The sequence below is a fragment of the Natator depressus genome, chromosome 6 (assembly GCF_965152275.1).
Source record: "Natator depressus isolate rNatDep1 chromosome 6, rNatDep2.hap1, whole genome shotgun sequence".
Lineage (NCBI taxonomy): Eukaryota > Metazoa > Chordata > Testudines > Cheloniidae > Natator > Natator depressus.
In genome coordinates this window covers 62,092,613-62,113,841 of record NC_134239.1, presented here as the reverse complement: position 1 = coordinate 62,113,841, position 21,229 = coordinate 62,092,613, and the positions used below count along the sequence as shown (strand labels likewise).

The following is a 21,229-nucleotide window of genomic DNA, read 5'->3' as shown; positions in this document are numbered from 1 at the left end:
TAGTATTGAAACAAAAGCATAAAAAAAAGGACAGTATTAAAAAATATTTTTTTAATTAATCTAGCAGCGCTGGGTCTAGGGACCTGGGATGTCCTGGAAATAATCATGAATACATTTGCAGTTGCCATCAGGAACTCCTGACCGCATGCCTGGTATTCTTATTGCAATGTAGCAACCATGCTTCAGCTTATACCTTTTCACCCATGGACACGCCTCCTGATGTGATGATAACATCCGCACGGCTGATACCCTCATTCAGTGCATTCAGTAAATCATCTGGGCTGCAAGAAAATCAAAGCAAAGAGATTAATGGCCAGAGAAATATTTTTAGGTACTGCATAAAATAAAACATAAATAGATCTTTGCACACATAAAATATGAGGTAATCATAAAATCGTAGGACTGGAAGGGACCTGAAATGGTCATCTAGTCCAGCAGTTCTCAACCTTTCCAGACTACTGTACTCCTTTCAGGAGTCCGATTTGTCTTGCATACACCAAGTTTCACCTCACTTAAAAACCACTTGCTTACAAAATCAGACATAAAAATACAAAACTGTCACAGCGCACTATTACTGAAAAATTGCTTACTTTCTCATTTTGTCTGTATGAAATTTTAGTTTCTACTGAAGTTCCTAGTGCTTTTTATGTAGCCTGTTGTAAAACTAGGCAAATACCTAGATGAGTTGATGTATCCCCTGGAAGACCTCTGCATACCCCCAGGGGTACGCGTAACCCTGGTTAAGAACCACTGATATAGTCCAGTTCCCTGCATTCATGGCTGGACTAAGTATTATCAGACTAGGGGTGGGCAAACTTTCTGGGCCACATCGGGGTGCAAAACTGTATGGAGGGCTGGGTAGGAAAGGCTGTGCCTCCCCAAACAGCCTGGCCCCTGCCCCCTATCCGACACCTCCCACTTCCTGCCCCCTGACTGCCCCCCTCAGAATCCCCAACCCATCCAACCCCGCCTGCTCCTTGTCCCCTGACCGCCCCCTCCCGAGAACCCCTGCCCCTAACCACGCCCCGGGACCCCACCCCCTATCTAACCACCCCCCATTCCCCATCTCCTGCCCCCTCCCCTCCCCAAACCTCTGCCCTATCCAACCGCCCCCTGTTCCCCATAGTAGTTTGTTCTCCTCTGATCTACACCATCTCTGATAGGTGTTTGTCTAACCTGCTCTTAAAAATCTCCAATGACGGAGATTCCACAATCTCCCTAGGCAATTTATTCCAATGCTTAATCACCCTGACAGTTAGGAAGTTTTTCCTAATGTGAAACCTAAATCGCCATTGCTGTAATTTAAGACCATTGCTTCTTGTCCTATATTGAGGTTAAGGAGAACAATTTTTGTCATGCCTCCTTGTAACAACCTTTTATGTTTTTGAAGACTATTGTCATGCCCCTCTCAGTCTTCTCTTCTCCAGACTAAACAAATCCAGTTTTTTCAATCTTCCCTCATAGGTCATGTTTTCTAGACCTTTAATCATTTCTGGTACTCTTCTCTGGACTTTCTACAATTTGTCCACATCATTCCTGAAATGTGGCACTCAGAAGTGGACACAATACTACAATTGAGGCCTAATCAGCGCAGAGTAGAGCAGAACAATTACTTCTTGTGTCTTGCTTACAATATTCCTGCTAATACATCCCAAAATTATGTTTGCTTTTTTTTGCAGTAGAGTTACACCATTCTCTGTTTTCTTTCATAAGACTGCACACCCTTCTTAAGTAGATTAGCCACTTTTACTCATGAGCAAGTGATCTAATCAAACACCACGTAATTTGATACAGTTCTGGCCAAGAGGTCTATTGATACAGTTCTGGCCAAGAGGTCTATAGGATCATTGGTAGAGGTATATAAATGTGCAGGACTAGAGCAATAGGGGGCACTACAGGTTAGGACTGAGGTGTACTGGCAGAGCAGCATAAGGGGATCTAGCACTGGAAAAGCAAAATTACCTTCAGGTTAGGATTTAGGTGCATTGGAACAGTTGTTTGTGGGAAGTTTGCAAAGTGCCTGACTACACTTTGCCAGGCTCTAGTCCATGCTATTAGTCTCCCATTGTCATGAGCAATAAATCCATTAATAAAGATAAAAAAAGGTGAGAGTGATCCCTTTGCTTGGTCCTCAGCACATTGTCTAAAGTCAATCCCAATTTCCAAGCTTTTTTGCTAGTTTTATTCCACAGTCAACCAAGGGAAAGTCGGGCTGTCTCCCAACATAACATACACTAGAATAGACACAGATTCACACACCGAGCCCTTCAAACAGATAAATACTTTGCATCCTATGTCGAAGTAGAGATCCAAACTGATGCAGAATCAGGAATACACTGTATTTAATGGTGAAAATACTGTAAATGGGGCTAAGTAATGGAAGGCCCCTTAATAACATATCTAACCAATCCGTTCTTCACTATCATGCTGACATCTTATTTTTTGAAAAATAAACATTTATTGTTAAGTTTCAGAGTAGCAGCCGTGTTAGTTTGTATCCGCAAAAAGAAAAGGAGTACTTGTGGCACCTTAGAGACTAACAAATTTATTTGAGCATAAGCTTTCATGAGCTACAGCTCACTTGATGAAGCTTATGCTCAAATAAATTTGTTAGTCTCTAAGGTGCCACAAATACTCCTATTTATTGTTAAGTATCCAAACTTTCATCTTCAAATCTGAGTGACATGGATTAAAATAACTTTCAAGTTCCAAACCATCTATACTTTCTTCTGTTTATATAGTTGTACATCAGAGATGCTAGGATGCTGTTGCAAACTGCCGGAGAGCCACAATGACCTACTACCCACCAGTCATTACATACAACTAAAGGGTAGACCCATACACTGACTAGGAAAGTTCACAGGCAATACTGTTTGGTGTGGGTGGAGGTTGGGTGTGCAGGAAAATGGTTAGGGGCTGATAAATAACAGACATTGGTAATAAAGAGTTGTACTTTGCCAATATAGGGGGAACATTAACTGAAATAACCAGCCCTTCCAGTATATGGCTGACTCCGATTATGAGCAAATTAGTGTATCTTCCAGTACATGGTATTACGTCAATTGCCCCTTATAGTACATAGTAGATAAAACACAGTGGCACTGACCAACCCCCCCCTACAAAGTTTACATAAAATAAACACTAGAATAATTTTTCTCCAATATATTACATTCAAACTCTTTCCCCTTAAACTTCTGCAGACAGATGATACTACCCACTCCATTTTTCTGGTGTTTTGTTTATGTAGGATTTCCATTCAACACTCCATAACAAACTGTAGTGTTTAGCAATCTTCAGCATCAGATTTTTCATCTGTTCTGTCCTCATGTTCAAAAGCATAAATTTAGAGCAGGTGTTCCCAAACAGTTTCTGTTTCTGACCCCCCAAAACTACCCACATTTTCCTCCCAAGGCCATGTTTCCCAGAATTCATTGAATGTTACACAGAAAAGACCAGAAATGCAGTTCTCTTGCTCTTCTGTACCCACAACTTTGGCTGCTTTCCCCTTTCAACAAAGGTCTCTGTTGCTGCTCACCTTCGCATTCCTCCCAAAGTCATGAGGGGCTGCTGATCTCTTACTGCCCCAAATGTCTTTGGGGCTAATGATGGAGCTCACAGTAGACCTTCAGCCTCAGACCTCCTCCTTCTCCCTGCAAACCATGGCTGGAGCAGCTCCCCAGTTTTAGTGCTTACAGTGTGGACACTTACTGAGCCTGCTCACTGCACAGACCTCATAGGTGGACACATGGGATATGACTATACTACAGCTGGGAGGTATAGGAATTTAAGGTGCTTTGCTCAAGGAAAGACAAACCAGCTGGGATGAAAAAACCCCACAAAAAGACAAAATCTCTTTCTTTTAGTTAAATAGAATCTGTACGATTTAAGAATTGTGAGTGGAGGATTTTGATCTCCGTATAAACCCCTCTTACTATTTCAATTTCACATGGTGGCCAAGATTTCAAAAAATAGGAGCCTAAAGTTAGTCTCCAAAATCCATATTTAAGTGCCTAAATAAGAGGCCTGAATTGCAAAAGTGTTCAGCTTCCAGCAGCACTCGTTGAGATTAATGGAAGTTGCTGAGTTGTCAGAACTTTTGAAAGTCAGGTCACATATTTAAGTACTTTAATATGGAACTGGGAGTCTAAATTAAAGTTCCTATTTTTGAAAATCTTGGTCAGAATGTCTATACTGCTCTCTAATGGATATTGTGCTTTGTCTTGACTTATGAATTGAAATATTAATTGTGAAATCACACCAAGATTATTTAGCCTGAGTTATCTGCAAACCAGCTAATGAAATTTGTCTATCACAGTTATGAAGTCTTTATCTGTGTAGAATCCAGCCCGGGGTGGGGGCAAACTTTTTGGCCCAAGGGCCACATCGGGGTTGCAAAAGTGTATGGAGGGCTGGGTATGGAAGACTGTGCCTCCCCAAACAGCCTGGCCCCTGCCCCCATCCGACCCTTCCCACTTCCCACCCCCTCGCTGCCCCGCTCAGAACTCCTGACTCATCAACTCCTTGTCCCCTGACCAGCCCCACCCGAGACCCCCCCTGACGCTAACCACTCCCCCGGGACCCCACCCCCTATCCACCCCCCCCGCTCCCTGTCCCCTGACTGCCCCGACCCCATCTACACCCCCATCCCCTGACACGCCTATCCAACTGCCCCTGTTCCCCATCCCCTACCTGCCCCCCATAACCTTCACCTCATCCAACTGCCCCCGTCCCCTGCCCGCCCCCCGGGACCCCCTGCCCCTTATCCAACACCTTGGGCCCAGCCCCCTTACCATGCCGCTCAGAGCAGCACGTCTAGCTGCTGCGCCACTCGGCCGGAGTCAGACACACTGCCGTGCTGCCCTGCAGAAGCGCGCAGCCCCGCCACCCATAGTGCTGCCTGTGCAGCGGCATAGTTGCGGGGGGGAGGGAGGGAGGGCTAGCCTCCCTGGCCGGGAGCTCAAGGGCCAGGCACGACGGTCCCGTGGGCCAGATGTGGCCCGCGGGCCATAGTTTGCCCACATCTGATCTAGCCTCTGAATTCAGAATTCCTATTAACATCAATTTTAGGCCATAACAGACCCTGCTCTTGCCATCTTTCTGAGTTAAACCTCTGAATCTTTCCCTCCTTTCTTTGCCCTGCACTCCCCACCCCCAGCAATATATTATCATTGTAAGAAGGCTTCTGCAAAAAAGGCAGGTTTTTAAGTAAGCTTAAAAGTGGTCATCCCTGAGCTCATTCTGATTTCCTCTGGTAATGAGTTTCACATATGAAAATCTGCTAAAAATGCCCTACCTTTTACTTAGAATCATAGCCCTGGTCTACACTAGGACTTTAGGTCGAATTTAGCAGCGTTAAATCGATGTAAACCTGCACCCGTCCACATGATGAAGCCCTTTATTTCGACTTAAAGGGCTCTTAAAATCGATTTCCTTACTCCACCCCTAACAAGTGGATTAGCGCTTAAATCGGCCTTGCCGGGTCAAATTTGGGGTACTGTGGACACAATTCGACGGTATTGGCCTCCGGGAGCTATCCCAGAGTGCTCCATTGTGACTGCTCTGGACAGCACTCTCAACTCAGATGCACGATTGTCTGCCGTTGCTCTGACGCAGGGAGGGGCGACTGACGACATGGCTTACGGGGTTGGCTTACAGGGAGTTAAAATCAACAAAGGGGGTGGCTTTACATCAAGGAGTATTTCAGGCAGGACTTCACAGAGGGTTCCAATAAGAAATGGTGCACCTAAGTTACTGTTCTTATTGGAACAAGCAGGTTGGTCTGGCCTCTGATTGATACATGGCTAGATTTACCTCGCTGCACCTTCTCTGTGAGTGACTGCAGAGTGACCTAGAGGAATGAGTCCCCTAGACGGGGGTGGGGGGGGTTTGCAAATGAGTACAAAACAAATCTGGTCTATTTCTTGTTTTGATACACTCCATCTATCTTTTACATCTTTGGCTGGCAGCAGACGGTGCAGAAGGACTGCATGCCATCCACATCTCATGGCTGCTCGGCAGAAGATGGTACAATAGGACTGCTAGCAATCCGTATCGCCTGCCTGCTCACCATAAGATGGTTCAATAGGACTGACTGCAGGACTAAAGAGAATGACCTGATCAAGTCACTCCAAATTTAGTCCCTGCGCCCATGTCTGCCCAGGCGCTCCTGATCGACCTCACAGAGGCGACCAGGAGCACCTTGGACATGACGATGACGGCTACCAGTCCTACTGTACCGTCTGCTGCCATAAGGCAATGGGTTGCTGCTGCTGTGTAGCAATGCAGTACCACGTCTGCCAGCACCCAGGAGACATACGGTGAGCTGAGCGGGCTCCATGCTTGCCGTGGTATGGCGTCTGCACGGGTAACCTAGGAAAAAAGGCGCAAAACGATTGTCTGCCCTTTCTTTCACGGAGGGAGGGAGGGAAGGGGGGCCTGACGACATGTACCCAGAACCACCTGCGACAATGTTTTAGCCCCATCAGGCATTGGGATCTCAACCCAGAATTTCAATGGGCAGCGGAGACTGCGGGAACTGTGGGATAGCTACCCACAGTGCAACACTCCGGAAGTCGACGCTTGCCTTGGTACTGTGGAAGCACTCCGCCGAGTTAATGCACTTAGAGCATTTTCTGTGGGGACACACACACTCGAATATATAAAACCGATTTCTAAAAAAACGACTTCTATAAATTCGACCTAATTTCGTAGTGTAGACATACCCATAGAATCATAGAATATTAGGGTTGGAAGGGACCTCAGGAGGTCATCTAGTCCAACCCCCTGCTCAAAGCAGGACCAATCCCCAACTAAATCATCTCAGCCAGGACTTTGTCAAGCCTGACCTTAAAAACTTCAAAAGGAGTTTCAGCCTGGACACTGATAAAACTGATAACGGAACAAAATCCCATCTGCAAATACTCATTTCCAGGAGCCTGTGAAGAATAATGGGCCATTATGGTGGAACTAAGGAATTGCCATACTTCATTATACACATGGTCCATCTAGGTTAGTAGCCTGTCTCTAACAGTGACCACTACCAGAAGCTTGAGAAAAAAGTATCAAAACCTTGCAGGAGGCAGATGTGAGAAAATATGCCCCCACATTGCATCTCATTCTGATTTCTAATAGTCAGAGATTGTCTTAAGCCCTGAAACATGAGATTTAATATCCCTTCCAAAATATTTATCATCATGAAGGAGAGGTTACTTTCCTTGTACAGTAACTGGAGTTCTCTGACATGTTTTGTCCCTATGAGTGGTCCACTTCAAGATTTGCGTGCATCCATGCTCTCCTGATTGGAGATTTTGTCGCCAGCGTCCATGAGTCTGTGCCTGAGCCCTACATATCCTCATGCCCTTGTAAGAGGATATATAGGGATAGGTGAACCTGCTGCCGCTCCAGTTCCTTTTCAACCATGAAGTCCACAAAAAATGACTCAAAAGTAGAGGGGAAGGCAGGCAGGTAGTGGAGCATCTGTAGGGATAAACATCTCAAAGAACGCCAGTTTCTGAACAAGTTAAGTAACCTCTTTTCTTTTTATTTGAGTAATTGTTCCTATAAGTGTGCCACATCAGGAGATTCCCAAGTAGTACCTCAATTATGAAGAAGGATGCTGAAGAGACAGATTCAGTACAGATTGTAGAATAACCTCACCAAAGGCCATGGCAGCTCTAGAAGCATGCACAATTGTATAGTGCTCGGAAAATGTGTGCACTGAAGACTAGGTGGTGGATTTTGAAAATGTCCAAGATGGATCTGGTCTTCAATAAGGCCACAGAGGTAGACTGAGCCGTGGTGGAACAGGCAGTCACCCTAAATGAAGGATGTGTATCTGCGGCATTGTGACAGGTCAAGATGCATCTCGAAGCACATTTTCACAATCTTAGGGTTGACATTGGGTGTCCTTTCACTCTTTCCATGATGGAAGTAAAGAGTCTGGGAAAAGCCCTGAAAGGCTTAGTCCTATCAAGGTAAAAGGTGAGAGCTCTTCTTACATCCAGCGTGTAGAGACTGGTTTCTCTCTCTGGTGGAGTGAGGTTTGGGTCAAAACACTGGTAGATGAATGTCCTAATTAACGTGAAATTATGATGAAACTTTTGATAGAAAGGGAGGGTAGGGATGTATTGTCACCTTGTTGCCATAAAACACCCTGTACAGTGGGTCAACCAAAAGAGTCCTACCCAACTCTTCTGGCGATGGGGATGGCTATGAGGATTTAAAAGAAAAATGAAGGAGAGAACAACTCCCCATAGGTTCAAATGGCAGTTTTCTCTTTGAGGTCACATTGTGGAGGAGGTTTTTTGATGGGAGGAAAAGGTTAAATAGACCCTTAATGAATCTCACAGTGGTCGTCTGAGCAAAGACTGAAAACGCCTTGATGGGGGGAGGTGAAAGGCTGCAGTGGCAGCCAGGTGAACCTTAACTGAGCTCAGAAGTAAACCCATGGTTTTTAAATTTTGCAGGAAATCTAGAATGTGTGTGAGGAAACACTTGAGAGAAGATATGGATCATTGGGCACACCACACTTGAAAACATTTCAATTTCTGAAGGTAAGTTGTCCTTGTGGCGGGTTTTCTACTATTCAGCAGAACTATCTGAACCTCTGCAGAGCAAGCCTGTTCTATGCCAGAGAGCATACGGAGCCAGGCTTTGAGGTGCAATGATGGGAGGTTGGGGTGGGTCATGGTGCTGAACTCTTGAGTCAGAAGGTTCACTGTCAGAGGAAGACAAACAGGTAGCTTCAGGGATAGGTGAAGTAGATCTGGGAACCAAACAAGTGTTGGCCATTATGGTGCTATAAGAATGGACATCAATCTCTCTTGTTTCAGTTTCTGCAGGAATTTGAGGAGCAATGGCATTGCGGGGTAAGCATAAAATAGGACACACGGCCTCAGGAGAAGGAGGGCATCTCCGAGCAAGTTGCGACCATGTTGCCTCCTTGAGCAGAAGTGCTGGCACTTCACATTAAATGGTGTTACAAAGAGATGGAAATGGCTGCTCAGGCAGTCTGCTATGGCATTCTGTAGCCCTGATAGATCATAGAATCATAGAATATCAGGGTTGAAAGAGACCTCAGGAGGTCATCTAGTCCAGCCTCCTGCTCAAAGCAGGACCAATCCCCAACTAAATCATCCCAGCCAGGACTTTGTCAAGCCTGACCGTAAAAACCTCAAAGGAAGGAGATTCCACCACCTCCCTAGGTAACGCATTCCAGTGCTTCACCACCCTCCTAGTGAAAAAGTTTTTCCTAATATCCAACCTAAACCTCCCCCACTGCAACTTGAGACCATAACTCCTTGTCCTGTCATCTGCTACCACTGAGAACAGTCTAGATCCATCCTCTTTGGAACTCCCTTTCAGGTATTTGAAAGCAGCTATCAAATCCCCCCTCATTCTTCTCTTCCGCAGACTAAACAATCCCAGTTACCTCAGCCTCTCCTCATAAGTCATGTGCTCCAGTCCCCTAATCATTTTTGTTGCCCTCTGCTGGACTCTTTCCAATTTTTCCACATCCTTCTTGTAGTGTGGGGCCCAAAACTGGACACAGTACTGCAGATGAGGCCTCACCAATGTCGAATAGAGCGGAACGATCATGTCCCTTGATCTGCTGGCAGTGCCCCTACTTATACAGCCCAAAATGCCATTAGCCTTCTTGGCAACAAGGGCACACTGTTGACTCATATCCAGCTTCTCGTCCACTGTAACCCCTAGGTCCTTTTCTGCAGAACCGCTGCCTAGCCATTCGGTCCCTAGTCTGTAGCAATGCATTGGCTTCTTCCGTCCTAAGTGCAGGACTCTGCACTTGTCCTTGTTGAACCTCATCAGATTTCTTTTGGCCCAATCCTCTAATTTGTCTAGATCCCTCTGTATCCTATCCCTCCCCTCCAGCGTATCTACCACTCCTCCCAGTTTAGTGTCATTTGCAAACTTGCTGAGGGTGCAGTCCACGCCATCCTCCAGATCATTAATAATCATCATTAATCTCTGAGATCTCTATGCAGTAGGATATGCAGCAATTCCGTAATTTTATGGACTCTGCATATAAAGCCTGGGATCTTGCACCTCCTTGGTGATTTATATAATACATTGCAACCCTGTTGTCTAGCATTACTCTGAGTGGCTCCTGATGCTGGTTAGGAAGTTGCTGCAAGCATAAAGGACTGCTTTGAGTCTGAGAATGCTGATATGGAAAGACATTTTTTGGGGGGTCCATTTGCCTTGGGCTGTGAAATCCTGGAATGAGCATCTCACCCTAGAAGGGAGGCAGTGCTTTTGATGATCTTTGTGGTGGAAGTATGTACGAATGGAATTCCCACACAAACCTTCAGGGGATCCTTCCACTAGCTGAGGCAGTCAAGGACCCTCACAGGTATTGACACCTGCTTGGACACGTTGTGCTTGTTGTGGGTGTAGGCAGACCTGAGCTAGGTGTGGAGACATCACAAGTGTAGTCTTGCCAGGGGTGATACAAACGTACATGCTGCCACCTGGCCCAGGCATTGAAGACAAATAAGACAGAAGAGTAACAAGCTGGGTCAGCTAGTAAGCTGACACTGACTTTCCATCTCAAGACACAGGTGATGGAGAAGGAACTGGAGTGGTGGTGCAGGTCCACCCCTCCCTGTATATCCTTGCGTCAGAGTATGAGGGTGTTGGGCACAGGCTGGACCTGTGGACACGACTGACAAAATCTCAGATTAGGAGTGCACAGGCGCATGCACAGCCTGACATGGAGCACCCGTAGGGACAATAACTTGAAGAAGAATTACGTGTCTGGATATTCTTGAGATCCATATGAATATACAATCACGTTAGAATCTTGCTAAATTCTTGTGGCAATGAATTCCAGAGTCTAGTTATGCATTATTGAAAAAGTATTTCCTCTGATCAGTTGTGGATTTGCCACCTTTTAATTTCACTGAAAGTCTTCTTGCTCTTCTCTGTACAAGACAGGGAGAATAGACGTTCCTGGTCTACCTTCTCTCTACCATTCATTATATACTTTTAGCATGTCCCCTCTTATTTGTCTCCATGCTGGTGGGAATATTCTCTCTGGGAGACTGGATGGCTCCAATGGAGGGTAATAGGCTACGGTCACTCATTTTTATTCAATTTAGGTTAGTAATAATCAAAAGTCACCAGTATCTGACGGCTAGTCCAGGCTATAGAAAATTAGCTATGTTAGTTTTGTGCCTCATGGATAGATAGCCACATCACAATACCCACTACATTAGGCACTAATTGGCCACCTTGCTGGCGGTCTCAGCAGACAGACCAAAGAAATCAGATGACAGGCTTCATAATTAGTGATTCACTTACTGTGTTTATGATCTTTAGTATTTTTTTAAACATGACATTTCTTTAATTTCAGTATTATTTTCCAGAGACTCACTGTAGTAGGAAGGACCTCTGTGGTTCACAAAGAAAACCCATTGATTAAAATATTACATATTATAATCCTGTTCATCACCAGTCCAATTTATTCAATATGTACAACAATGGAACCAAAACACGACATAAATAGGCATAAAAAAACCTTCAACTTTATATTGTCTGAAACTTGCTTCTCATCTCCACTACAGGACTCTGATAAAAGCCATTCACATATCTGCATTCTCTAGAACATACACACTTTTTCACATTCTGCTATACACATTACAAGCCTCTCTGTACTTTTCATGGGAAACAGTGTGGTGGTGGGAAAACATGTTGGTATAAAGACTCTCCATATTTGAGGAGTCTGATGTGATGCAACTAAAAGACAGATACTGAAAAATAAAAACAAACTCAATTCCTAATTCTGTCTCTAATACACCAGCAATGTTTTTCTTATACACACATTGCAGTTTTCATTTTTGAAATGTTGATCAACTATCTGAGGATAATGACTAACATTAGTACTGATGCTACTATGTGAATTGGGAGCGTGGAGGGGTGAAGCTTCCGACTAATACAGACTAAACACAGCAGAGCAGAAGGAACCATACAGAACTTCCAAAATATTGAAGTTAGCTAATTTATAATCAGTTTACATTTACAGCATTTACATGTGAGTTCCTTTAACATAAACTAGTGCCCCCACCCCTTGACACACATACACAGTGTATGGAACAATCCTGAACCAACGGAAGATTGATTAATTTCTGTGATTGTGTGCTTGGCTTCTCTGCCACAATACTTCTTATTCAGTATGCTACTAACCGCAAAGTAACTGCTGGTTTTTGGGTTGGGATTGGATATAGGGGATTTGGAAATTCATGTCATGGACCAACCACTACTTCGATTCAATATGAGGAATACCTCCTCATCTGGATGAGGGGCCTGTTCCAAGAGTCTGCCTTCAGAAACTACTGAAACCTGAATATTTCCGGAAGGCTTGGGAGAAAAAAGTTCCTCCGATAGACCATTCTCTATCAGTGGCCCTCATTTTCACCCTCTCCCCTGGCTTTGACCTTAAAGGTCACCTTGGTTTATAGATGGTTTGTAACAAAGTGAAGCAGGAGGAAAGACAGAGAGTGCTGATGGTGCCATGGAGGCCACAGTCAATCGACTGCAATAAAAATTTTTTTTAAGGTGGCTGCATGGGCGGCGGTGAACCACCCGTTGGGGGAGGCTAGCCCCTGGCCCCTCCCCTTCTGCCCAAGGCCTCCCTCCTCCCCCACTCTTTCTGCCCCCTCTCCCCTGCTGGAGCCCAGAGCACTCCCACCATGGCCACCGGCACCCCCGCCCCAGGCCACCCGAGCGTCCCCAGCCCGCCTGAGTGTCCCCAGCCCTAGAGACCCGGGTGACGCAAGCACCGGCCCCACCTGCTCCGAGTCCTGGCAGCAGGCCAGCCCGCTCCAGCCCCAGCCTGGGCCACAGGGGAAGAGTGGGAACTGGGAGCTGCCAGGAGAGGGCCTGGGGAGAAGCATGGGTGGGGCCATGCCGGGCTGTTTGGGGAGGCTCAGCCTCCCCTGGCCTGTGATACACACTGCCCTGGGGTGGCTATGTGCGAGGCACGTGACTCCATGACAGCATCTGCAAAACATTGATAAGCAGGTTTGTTTTTAATACTGGGCTGCTTGATTAATTCAAGCTGCCTACACTTGGTGGCTAATTTAAGTTCCACTTGTGAGGAAATTTATTTTTAATTTGCATTTAAAATTGCTGAGATTCAAGCAAAACTGTTTCCCTCTGTGTGAAAGTGTGTGTTCTTGAGAAGACAAATGAAAAGGCTTCTCTGATGGGAGTTTTGGCCAGTGTCACCCTCTAGAGTCTAAGGTACTAGGATCACTTTATTCAACAACCTGTGCTTGAGACTCAGGTCTTTCCTGGTTTCTGGAGGCCAATGGGGAAGAACTGTTGATGGAAAATATCAGTGAATCCTTGAAGATGAGTTGAATGCCAGCTTCCCGTGAAAAAGCACATGTGCAGCTGCTGTTCATAAAACAATCGCTTGATTTTGGTGATGTGGCCAATTATCACTCTATATCTAATCTTCCAATTTTGATTAAGATAACTCTCCCAATATCTAGTTGTCCCAGTTCTCCTTGACCCTTGTCCGCTTGGGTACATACTGAGATACAGATACAGCATGGAGGCTGTGTGGGTTGCATTGTTGGATGGATCTCCTCCTGGCAACAGATAACTGTCAGGTGTCCCTGCTGATATTTTCCAGTTTAGGAGTTGCCTTCACCTACAGACCCAAGTGAGAGTATATGGGACTATTTTGGGTGGCTTTATTCTTATCTTGCTTAATTTCTCAAAGGCTGGTAGTGGACAATTACTCCTGCTGTTGAGGGTATTCTAATTTGGGGTTCTGTAGAATTTTATTTTGTCACCCCATTTGTTTAATGTGGCTATATGGCTGTTGGAAGAGTTAATGAGAAGACATGGATCGCTGGGCCTTCTATGTGCTGATGATACCTAGCTCTGAAAACCAGTCATATCAGACCCAACCAGAGAAGTGAATCGCCTTACCCAAGGTCTGGATGATAGAGGAATGGGAGAGGTCTAGCTGGCTGAAACTAGGTCTGGGTAAGACTGGGTTGTTGGTTGAGGTGACCAGAAGATATGGTAAAGCTAGTATCTGCCCCATAGTTTGAGGGTTCATGTCCTGTTTTTGTTGTTTATGTCCATGATCTAAGGATTGGGCTAGATTACCAGCTGCTACTAGGTGGTCAGGTAGTAGCAACAGCAAGGACAGCTTTTTTTATTTATATATGGCCAGGATATTGTGAAGGTTTCTTTTTTATATCCACGTCTCTCCCTATGCTATACCATTGCAGCTGTGGTCAACAGAGGCTTGAGCTAGAGCCCTCTTTTTATAAAAGAGAGTGAGTTTCTAGCAGGGTATTCTCATCACGGGCTCATTCATTTGGAACCCACTTTCACCCTCAGTCTAAAACAGCCCAAATCTATTCTTAAGGGAATGCTGCAAAGCCCATCTATTCTGACTGGCTTTTGGGAAGGGGTAAGGAATTGTAAGCATAGCAAGGAGTGTGGGTTAATAGGAATTCGGTATTTATCAGTTATTGTTGGACGGAGTTGTAAAAAATGTGTAAATGCATATTTAGTTGTTGTCAAAGTCACTTAGAGCAATAGAACAGGAACTCTTTTAGCTATTTTTATGTATAAATCAAAATAAATACGTAAAATAACAATGATGAAGGAAGATGAAAAATAACCCCCATTGACAGTTCAATTCACCACTCTTACTTCAGTTTTATGATGGCATAATGCCACTAATTTCAATGGCATTATGCCATCTTAAAACTAGAGTAATTCAGGGGTAAATTAAACTTTTCTGAAAATTTGGACGTTTTTCTTTAACATGAGTCATATAAAAAGTCCTTGATTGTTTGATTTGTGTAAGGGTTTTATTACAATTCTTTTGGGATGACCTGCATAACTCACCCTTGGCTTCACCAGTTGAGTAATATAGGGCATCCACAGCTCATACCTTATAAAATCTTTAAAACCACACCATTCCACATTCCTTTTAGCTATGTTTACAAAATACTTTACAATCCTTGAGGATGAAAAACACTACATAACTATTATATTATATTAATTTATTATTATTTATTATTATTATAAACTGAAGGAGTTTGCTGGCTGAGTTGTCATTATGAAGGCAAAGTTTTAACATTTGAATGGCATTTAAAAAATATTTAAATCACAGCCAGACAACAGCTGTTAATTTTGTCTCTTGCTTCATCTGCTGTACAAACAATGAACAGCTTCATACTGGATAGATGGGGAAAGAAAAAGTATTTGGAAAGTACTTGAATTCTAAAATAAAAGGCAAAATAACATTTTTAAGTGGACATGTTAAGAACAGGGTCAACAACATTCTTCAGGGCATAATACAGTTTATGAGAAGTGTGGGATAAAAACCCTGTTTACACCACTGCTTAATTGGGCAGGTACAGATTGGAGATTTTGGGCTTACTCTGAAAACACCAACTATTGCTAGAGTCAGGATACTGGATTTGATGGACTAATGATCTGATCTGGCATGGCAAATCATTTCATATGTTTGGTTGAAAATGCCATTCCTGGACATTTCCTTCACTGAGAAATTATGACACGTACTAAGATATTATGGTGAAGAAGAGCAGATAAGTAACTTACACCTAAATGAGTTTTCCATGGGAAAGACTCACACGAGAAAATAATCCAGCTTTTTTGACACAAAAGAACACTACATTGGTAATACAGATTCACAAATCATAATCTTTGTATCTTATTGCTACTTACAACTTTGTATGTACTGGAGATAGAGCTGATGAGAATATTTTCTCTGTAAGGAAAATATGAAATTTATGAAGCTGTGCATGTAGCTAATTAAGCAGAGATCCAAACTTCCCTGGATAATTAGAAATCGCCACTTTCAGCAGATTACTTCTGCACTAAGAAGCAGGGATGTGCTTTGTTTACATATTTTGGAAACTGCAGACACTGCGCTTTGCTTAAAGAGTCAGTGTGCTGTTAAGTCGATTTTAATATTCTCTGCTAACTGTGCCAATTTAACAAGCACATCACCAGTTTTGCTGTGTGTTTTATTGCCCCTCCTCTCTCTCTTCTGTAGAGCAGACTGCACAATACATTCTGGTATGGAGGCTGAGATTAGGCTTTGTAAATTGGCAGCAGCAGCATGCAATACAAATCTAACAAGCTGATGTAGAAGTGCAACTTGATTTAATCAGATTGGAAAAGGCTCGGACGATGGCATTTTTCCAGAAGGGGAATCCTTTCTACAATCATGGAAATCTTCCAGCCCTCCAGGCCAGTATGTAGAAAGCATATATCAATGACTACTGAGCTGTCTTTAAGCTGACCTAGAAAAGTACAAAGGAACTCAATAGCTTGAACCAGCAGCCTGACTGGAAAGCGATGCAAACATCAGCAAAACATACACCAACTTGCAAAAGGTTTTATTTTATCTTGATGAATAAAACTGCTCCAAAGAATCCTTCAATAAACAATTCAGTGTCTAAAAGCACCACTTTAAAGTATCCCCAAATTTATAGTACAGTTTTGTTTGACCTTCAAATAGAGACCAATGTCTGCTAGACAGCTCATTTTTGCTGATCCTGTTGTTGATTTTTAATGAGATTTTACTGTAACTTGTTTTTTAAAGCAGGTAACCCCTTCTGTGACACAACCCATTTATCAGCAGTTTGAAACTCATGCAGTTAGATCATTCAGTTATGCTACTTAATCTGGAAAACAAGTAACAACACAGACAGCATGCAGCATCACCTACCATTCTGCAACACGATCAGCAGAGTTTGCAAAACTGAACTGGAGCATTTAGCAGGGACTGAATTATCAAGGTGCTGTCATGCTACAACTTCCAGAGCTCATTACCGATTTCCTGGACCATCTCCACAGAGTTCTCTTTTGTACTGGTCTCATTCACTCAAATGAAGCTTTCAATATCTGTTGGTCATTTACCACTTTGAATTTATTGTGATGGGTGCTTTGCAAATTCATGAGAGAGAGTGAGAGACAGAAGGAGATTTGCATGCAACATAGGTACTGTAGATGTATGCCTGTGTAGACGAAGGCAGAATTGGGTCATCTTTCTTGGCCTCCAGCTATCGTACTTAAAAACGAGAAAGTTACAGGTTTAAAGAATTAAACTTTTTTTCATAAGATCATAGAAGGTAGAGCTCTAGGGATGGGTACAACCTGGGGGCCGTGAGGGAGCTGGTTGCAGTGATGCTGGAGCTGGTTCTATATCAACTTCACCATAGATCAGAGTAGCCGGAGGGCTATTCTAAACTTCACCAGCTGGCTATGAGCCCCAATTTGGGGATAGCCGGAGTGTTGTATACTCCAGCCACAACCCTTTTGCACCCCTCCTCACCTCCTGTACTGAGGATTGCAGGGGGTTGGAGAAGTTAAGAATTGGCTATGTGAGTCTACACTTCCTGGAGACTTCCCCATGCTAAGGGAATTCCCAATATGGGAGATGGCTTGTAAAAAGCTGTTAAGTCCTGTTAGGAATTCCCTCAGTCACCTTAAGACTTCCTTCCCTTTGTATAATCACAGCAAACTCCCAGTTTTGACTGAGATAAATTAAGGAACATCTCCTTTCCATAAAGATAAGGATGGAAGTGTGTGCTGGAGGAAAACTTCAGTTAGGGAAAGGTTATTAATTTCATGGGGCCAAGTTCTGAAGAACTTATTTTTTACTCAGACAAAACTCTCATTGAGATCAATTAAATTTTTTTCTGAGGAAGGGCTGAAAAAGGACTTGGCCCATGGTGATTAACATTTATTTGTCTTCTCATGTTCATTCAGTAGAGGTGGCAGATTGCAAAATCATGGATGCAGCTGGGCATAAAGGCAAGATATGTCACCCATTTTAGGACTATGCTGTCATGGGTCAGAAGAATGTTTTGCATATCAGTAATCTTCCAGATGTAGAATAATGACCAGATACCATATCTAGTTCGGCCAAAGAAAGAGCTACTCCCCTTGCAGAGTGTACTTTTGAATGTAAAGGGGTTTGTTTTGGCTCATATGTTTTCCTCAGACAACCGTATCCATTTTGGTGGTGGATATAGAAGCATATGGAGGCCTTAAAAATAATTTCAGCAGATTAACTGAGTTTCAGAATTCTCCAGTGTGCTCTATAATGTTCTGACAGCATTCCATTCCTCTCACCTTCTTTGTTATTTCCTTTTTGCCTGTGTTCAAAATTGTGCTTTTTGTCTCGGTCACTTTCAGGGTAAAGCTGGAATAATGATACTAACTTAGGCTACTTAGATAAAAAGGGGTTCTGTATAAATTCCATCCTTTGTCAGATATCAGCTAAAAGGCTCAGGCATTAACTTCTACTACCCTCCTAACTGATGTTACTGCTAATAGGAATAGTATTTCCTAGAGAAAAATTTTCCTTCATGCTTCCATCCGTGGGCTAAAGATGTCAGAGCTCTCAGAATGACATGAATGTATCTGTGAGATCTTCCGAATTCCTTTAAAACATTTCTCTACATTTGAATAGTAATTTATTTTATTCCAGTGTATTTATGAACTGTTTTGGCAGCTACCCATTAGACTGACACAGAATGACAGAGAGACAATGAAGGGGGAGACAAAGGAGGTGGTGATGGTAGAGGTTTCTTTACTGTGGTGGCATCATCCTGTAGGAAGTCATCATACTGTTGATACCTGGATTCAGATCTGGTTGCGTGTCATCAGCATTTTAGTCTTCTGCTTGTGTACTTCCATCCACTGGAGTTTACCTGTGAACTATTGTGATCTTCTTGGTGACCTGGGAAACTCAGGGCCAAGGCTTTGACAGTAGTGATTGTCAGGTAGTGACATACCAACTTGTGATTCTTAGCTTTGTAGCTGAGTGGCTTGCTCTCCCAGGGCAAGTTGAAAGTGTAAAGGGTTCAAGAATTATTGAGGGCAAACCAGCTTTGATTTTCCCTGGCAGGATGGATGCAAGGATCTGACCTTTGCCTGGATGGGGATAGTGGATAGTGGTCTGACCAGGGAGGTTGGGTGTTTGTGGTGTCTCCAAAGGCCCATCCTAGGCAGCAGGTCAGGTCCAGTGTGAGAATCCAGAGACAGCCGGACAAAATCTCATGGTTTCGATATGAACCAGGAGATTAAATACTAAATTATTCCTGGCCTGTGAACTGAAGCTGAGATCAGCGACCCTTGAGGATTCCAACATAATACTTACCAGCAGGTCCCTTAATTCTTCCAAAAAGTTAGGAGGGTTTTCACCTATGAGTCTGGAGACCATTAAGACTGTTAAGTTCTTTTTTGTCCTTTTCCTCACAGATAATATGGATGCACTCAAATGTTTTCATTTCTGAGGTGGAACATTTTCAGCTGTGGTTGGAAGGGAATGTTACTGATGATTGTTACTACACAAAGTAATAATACCAAAAAGGTTGCTGGCACTAAGAAAGATGACAGTGCACAGGTGGGTCTAAGACTAGACATGGTGCCAAAGTTGATATTTTTCCAGAGCCCTCATGCAAGATGGGATAGATGCCATACATTGAGAGATGGCTGCAGGACAAAAATGGGGCTCATAATTTAACCAGTGCCAAGTTCTTCAAAACAACAGAGAATGGCACAGAGATCTCCTCATAGTCTAATACATGGCAACCGGACATAGTTTCTTATAACTATTTCTTACTTTATAATCATTTTTGTAAGGATTAAGATTTGAGTATGAATACAAAGATAGAGGGCCAAATTCATCCCTGGTGTGAGTGGGTACAATTCCCATTGAAGTACATGGAAGATATATCTGGTTATGCCAGCAATGAATTTGGTCCTTAGAGACTGTCAGATCACAGAAGCTGGAATGACGAATTTGAGACCATTTACACTGGACCCAAAGCCTCAGTGTTAAGGGTTTCTCCTGTAAGAGAACATCAAAACACCTCTCTTGATTAACTTGAGTTCAGGGTGTTTAAAACAAAGAAAAAAACATACACACAAGACTACACACTCCTCTTCAAGGCAAAACTGATATGAACAGTGTTGCTCAGATACAGACATTTTGTATGTACAAACATGATACTTTTGAAACCTCTCCTTGTCAGCAGCCATGTCTTAAACAGATGTTTACATATGAAGAGAAGTCATAGGAAAAGTTACAGGGTTTTTTTTGTACATAACATAATATGACATTATACAAGTAAGCTTAATAATTACAGTTTACTAAAAATAAGTAGGGAAAAGGGGGCGAAAGAGAAACTAGATTTTGCCTGAGGCCACCTGTTCAGAGTTTCACTGACAGGCATCAAATCAACACAGGGAGCTGGAGATGCTTTATAATTTCTAGGCCACATTCTCTTGTGTGCCAAGATCTGCTTAAAGAAGAGTGCGTGTGTAGTGGGGGAGAAATGAGGAGGCTTTTCTCATGGCTCTCCTTAGAAGCTAACTGTTTATAAGGGTTCTGTAGGCTGGTGAACCTGATCAAATAATCGGCCACACCCAGTTCAGTTTATATTTCTTACCTCGGGGCTCTGTTTATTCTTTAACTTGGGAAAACTGAACAATAAGAAAAAGCAACAGTCCTGTTCTTAACTGAGATGGTGAGGCCGTCTGGCCTGTGATAGCTTAATGGGCCGGACCTTCCCCATAGTGGGTGTTTAGGGCTTGTCTGCCTTCGTGCAGCCTTCTGCTGCAGCCACAAGAGAGTGCACACCCAGCCCTCTCCTGGTTCCAGGCAACCTCATGTAGCTGAGGCCTTTCTTTATATCCCCTATCTGGGAATCATCAAATCTAATCACTAGATGTTGTCCAGCTCCATCAAATGAATACCAGCAACTGCTTGTTGGGCTCCTCTATAGAACAGGATTGACTGCTCCCTGGGCCCCTGACCCTTAAAGGGGAAGACCATGCTGCTACAGTTCAGAGATATGCACAACATAGTGAGAGATTCTGATACGGTTTATCTGTTCTGGTAATTTTATGAGGAGAACCCAGAGCTATGATAATCTTGCCTTAGCAACTGCAGATACAAGAACAGTGGGTTGCTGAATTCATCCACATCATCTAAGGGCTAAGGATATTATTCTTGAGTCAATGATGGATGCAGAGAAGATGTGTCTTTTCTGTGAGATTTTTCATATGTTGTGCAGATACCTTGTAATCAGAAGGAATGGCTACTAGCGAATTAAGCCCCTCGCCCTGCAGCTGGGCCCTTAAAAGTAGTCCCCTTATAAAAGTAGTCCCCTTAACTTTCATGAGGATACTC

General features: G+C 43.5%; 1 protein-coding gene across 13 annotated transcripts in view; it reads right to left on the bottom strand.

Moving 5' to 3' along the window:
* Positions 1–21,229, bottom strand: part of GPHN (gephyrin) — a 579,614-nt gene that overhangs the window by 17,967 nt on the left and 540,418 nt on the right. For all 13 annotated transcript variants that reach the window (XM_074955494.1, XM_074955495.1, XM_074955482.1 and 10 more), the window contains one exon: positions 194–281. In XM_074955494.1, coding sequence (XP_074811595.1) covers positions 194–281 — 88 coding nt within the window. The remainder of the gene's footprint in view (positions 1–193; positions 282–21,229) is intronic.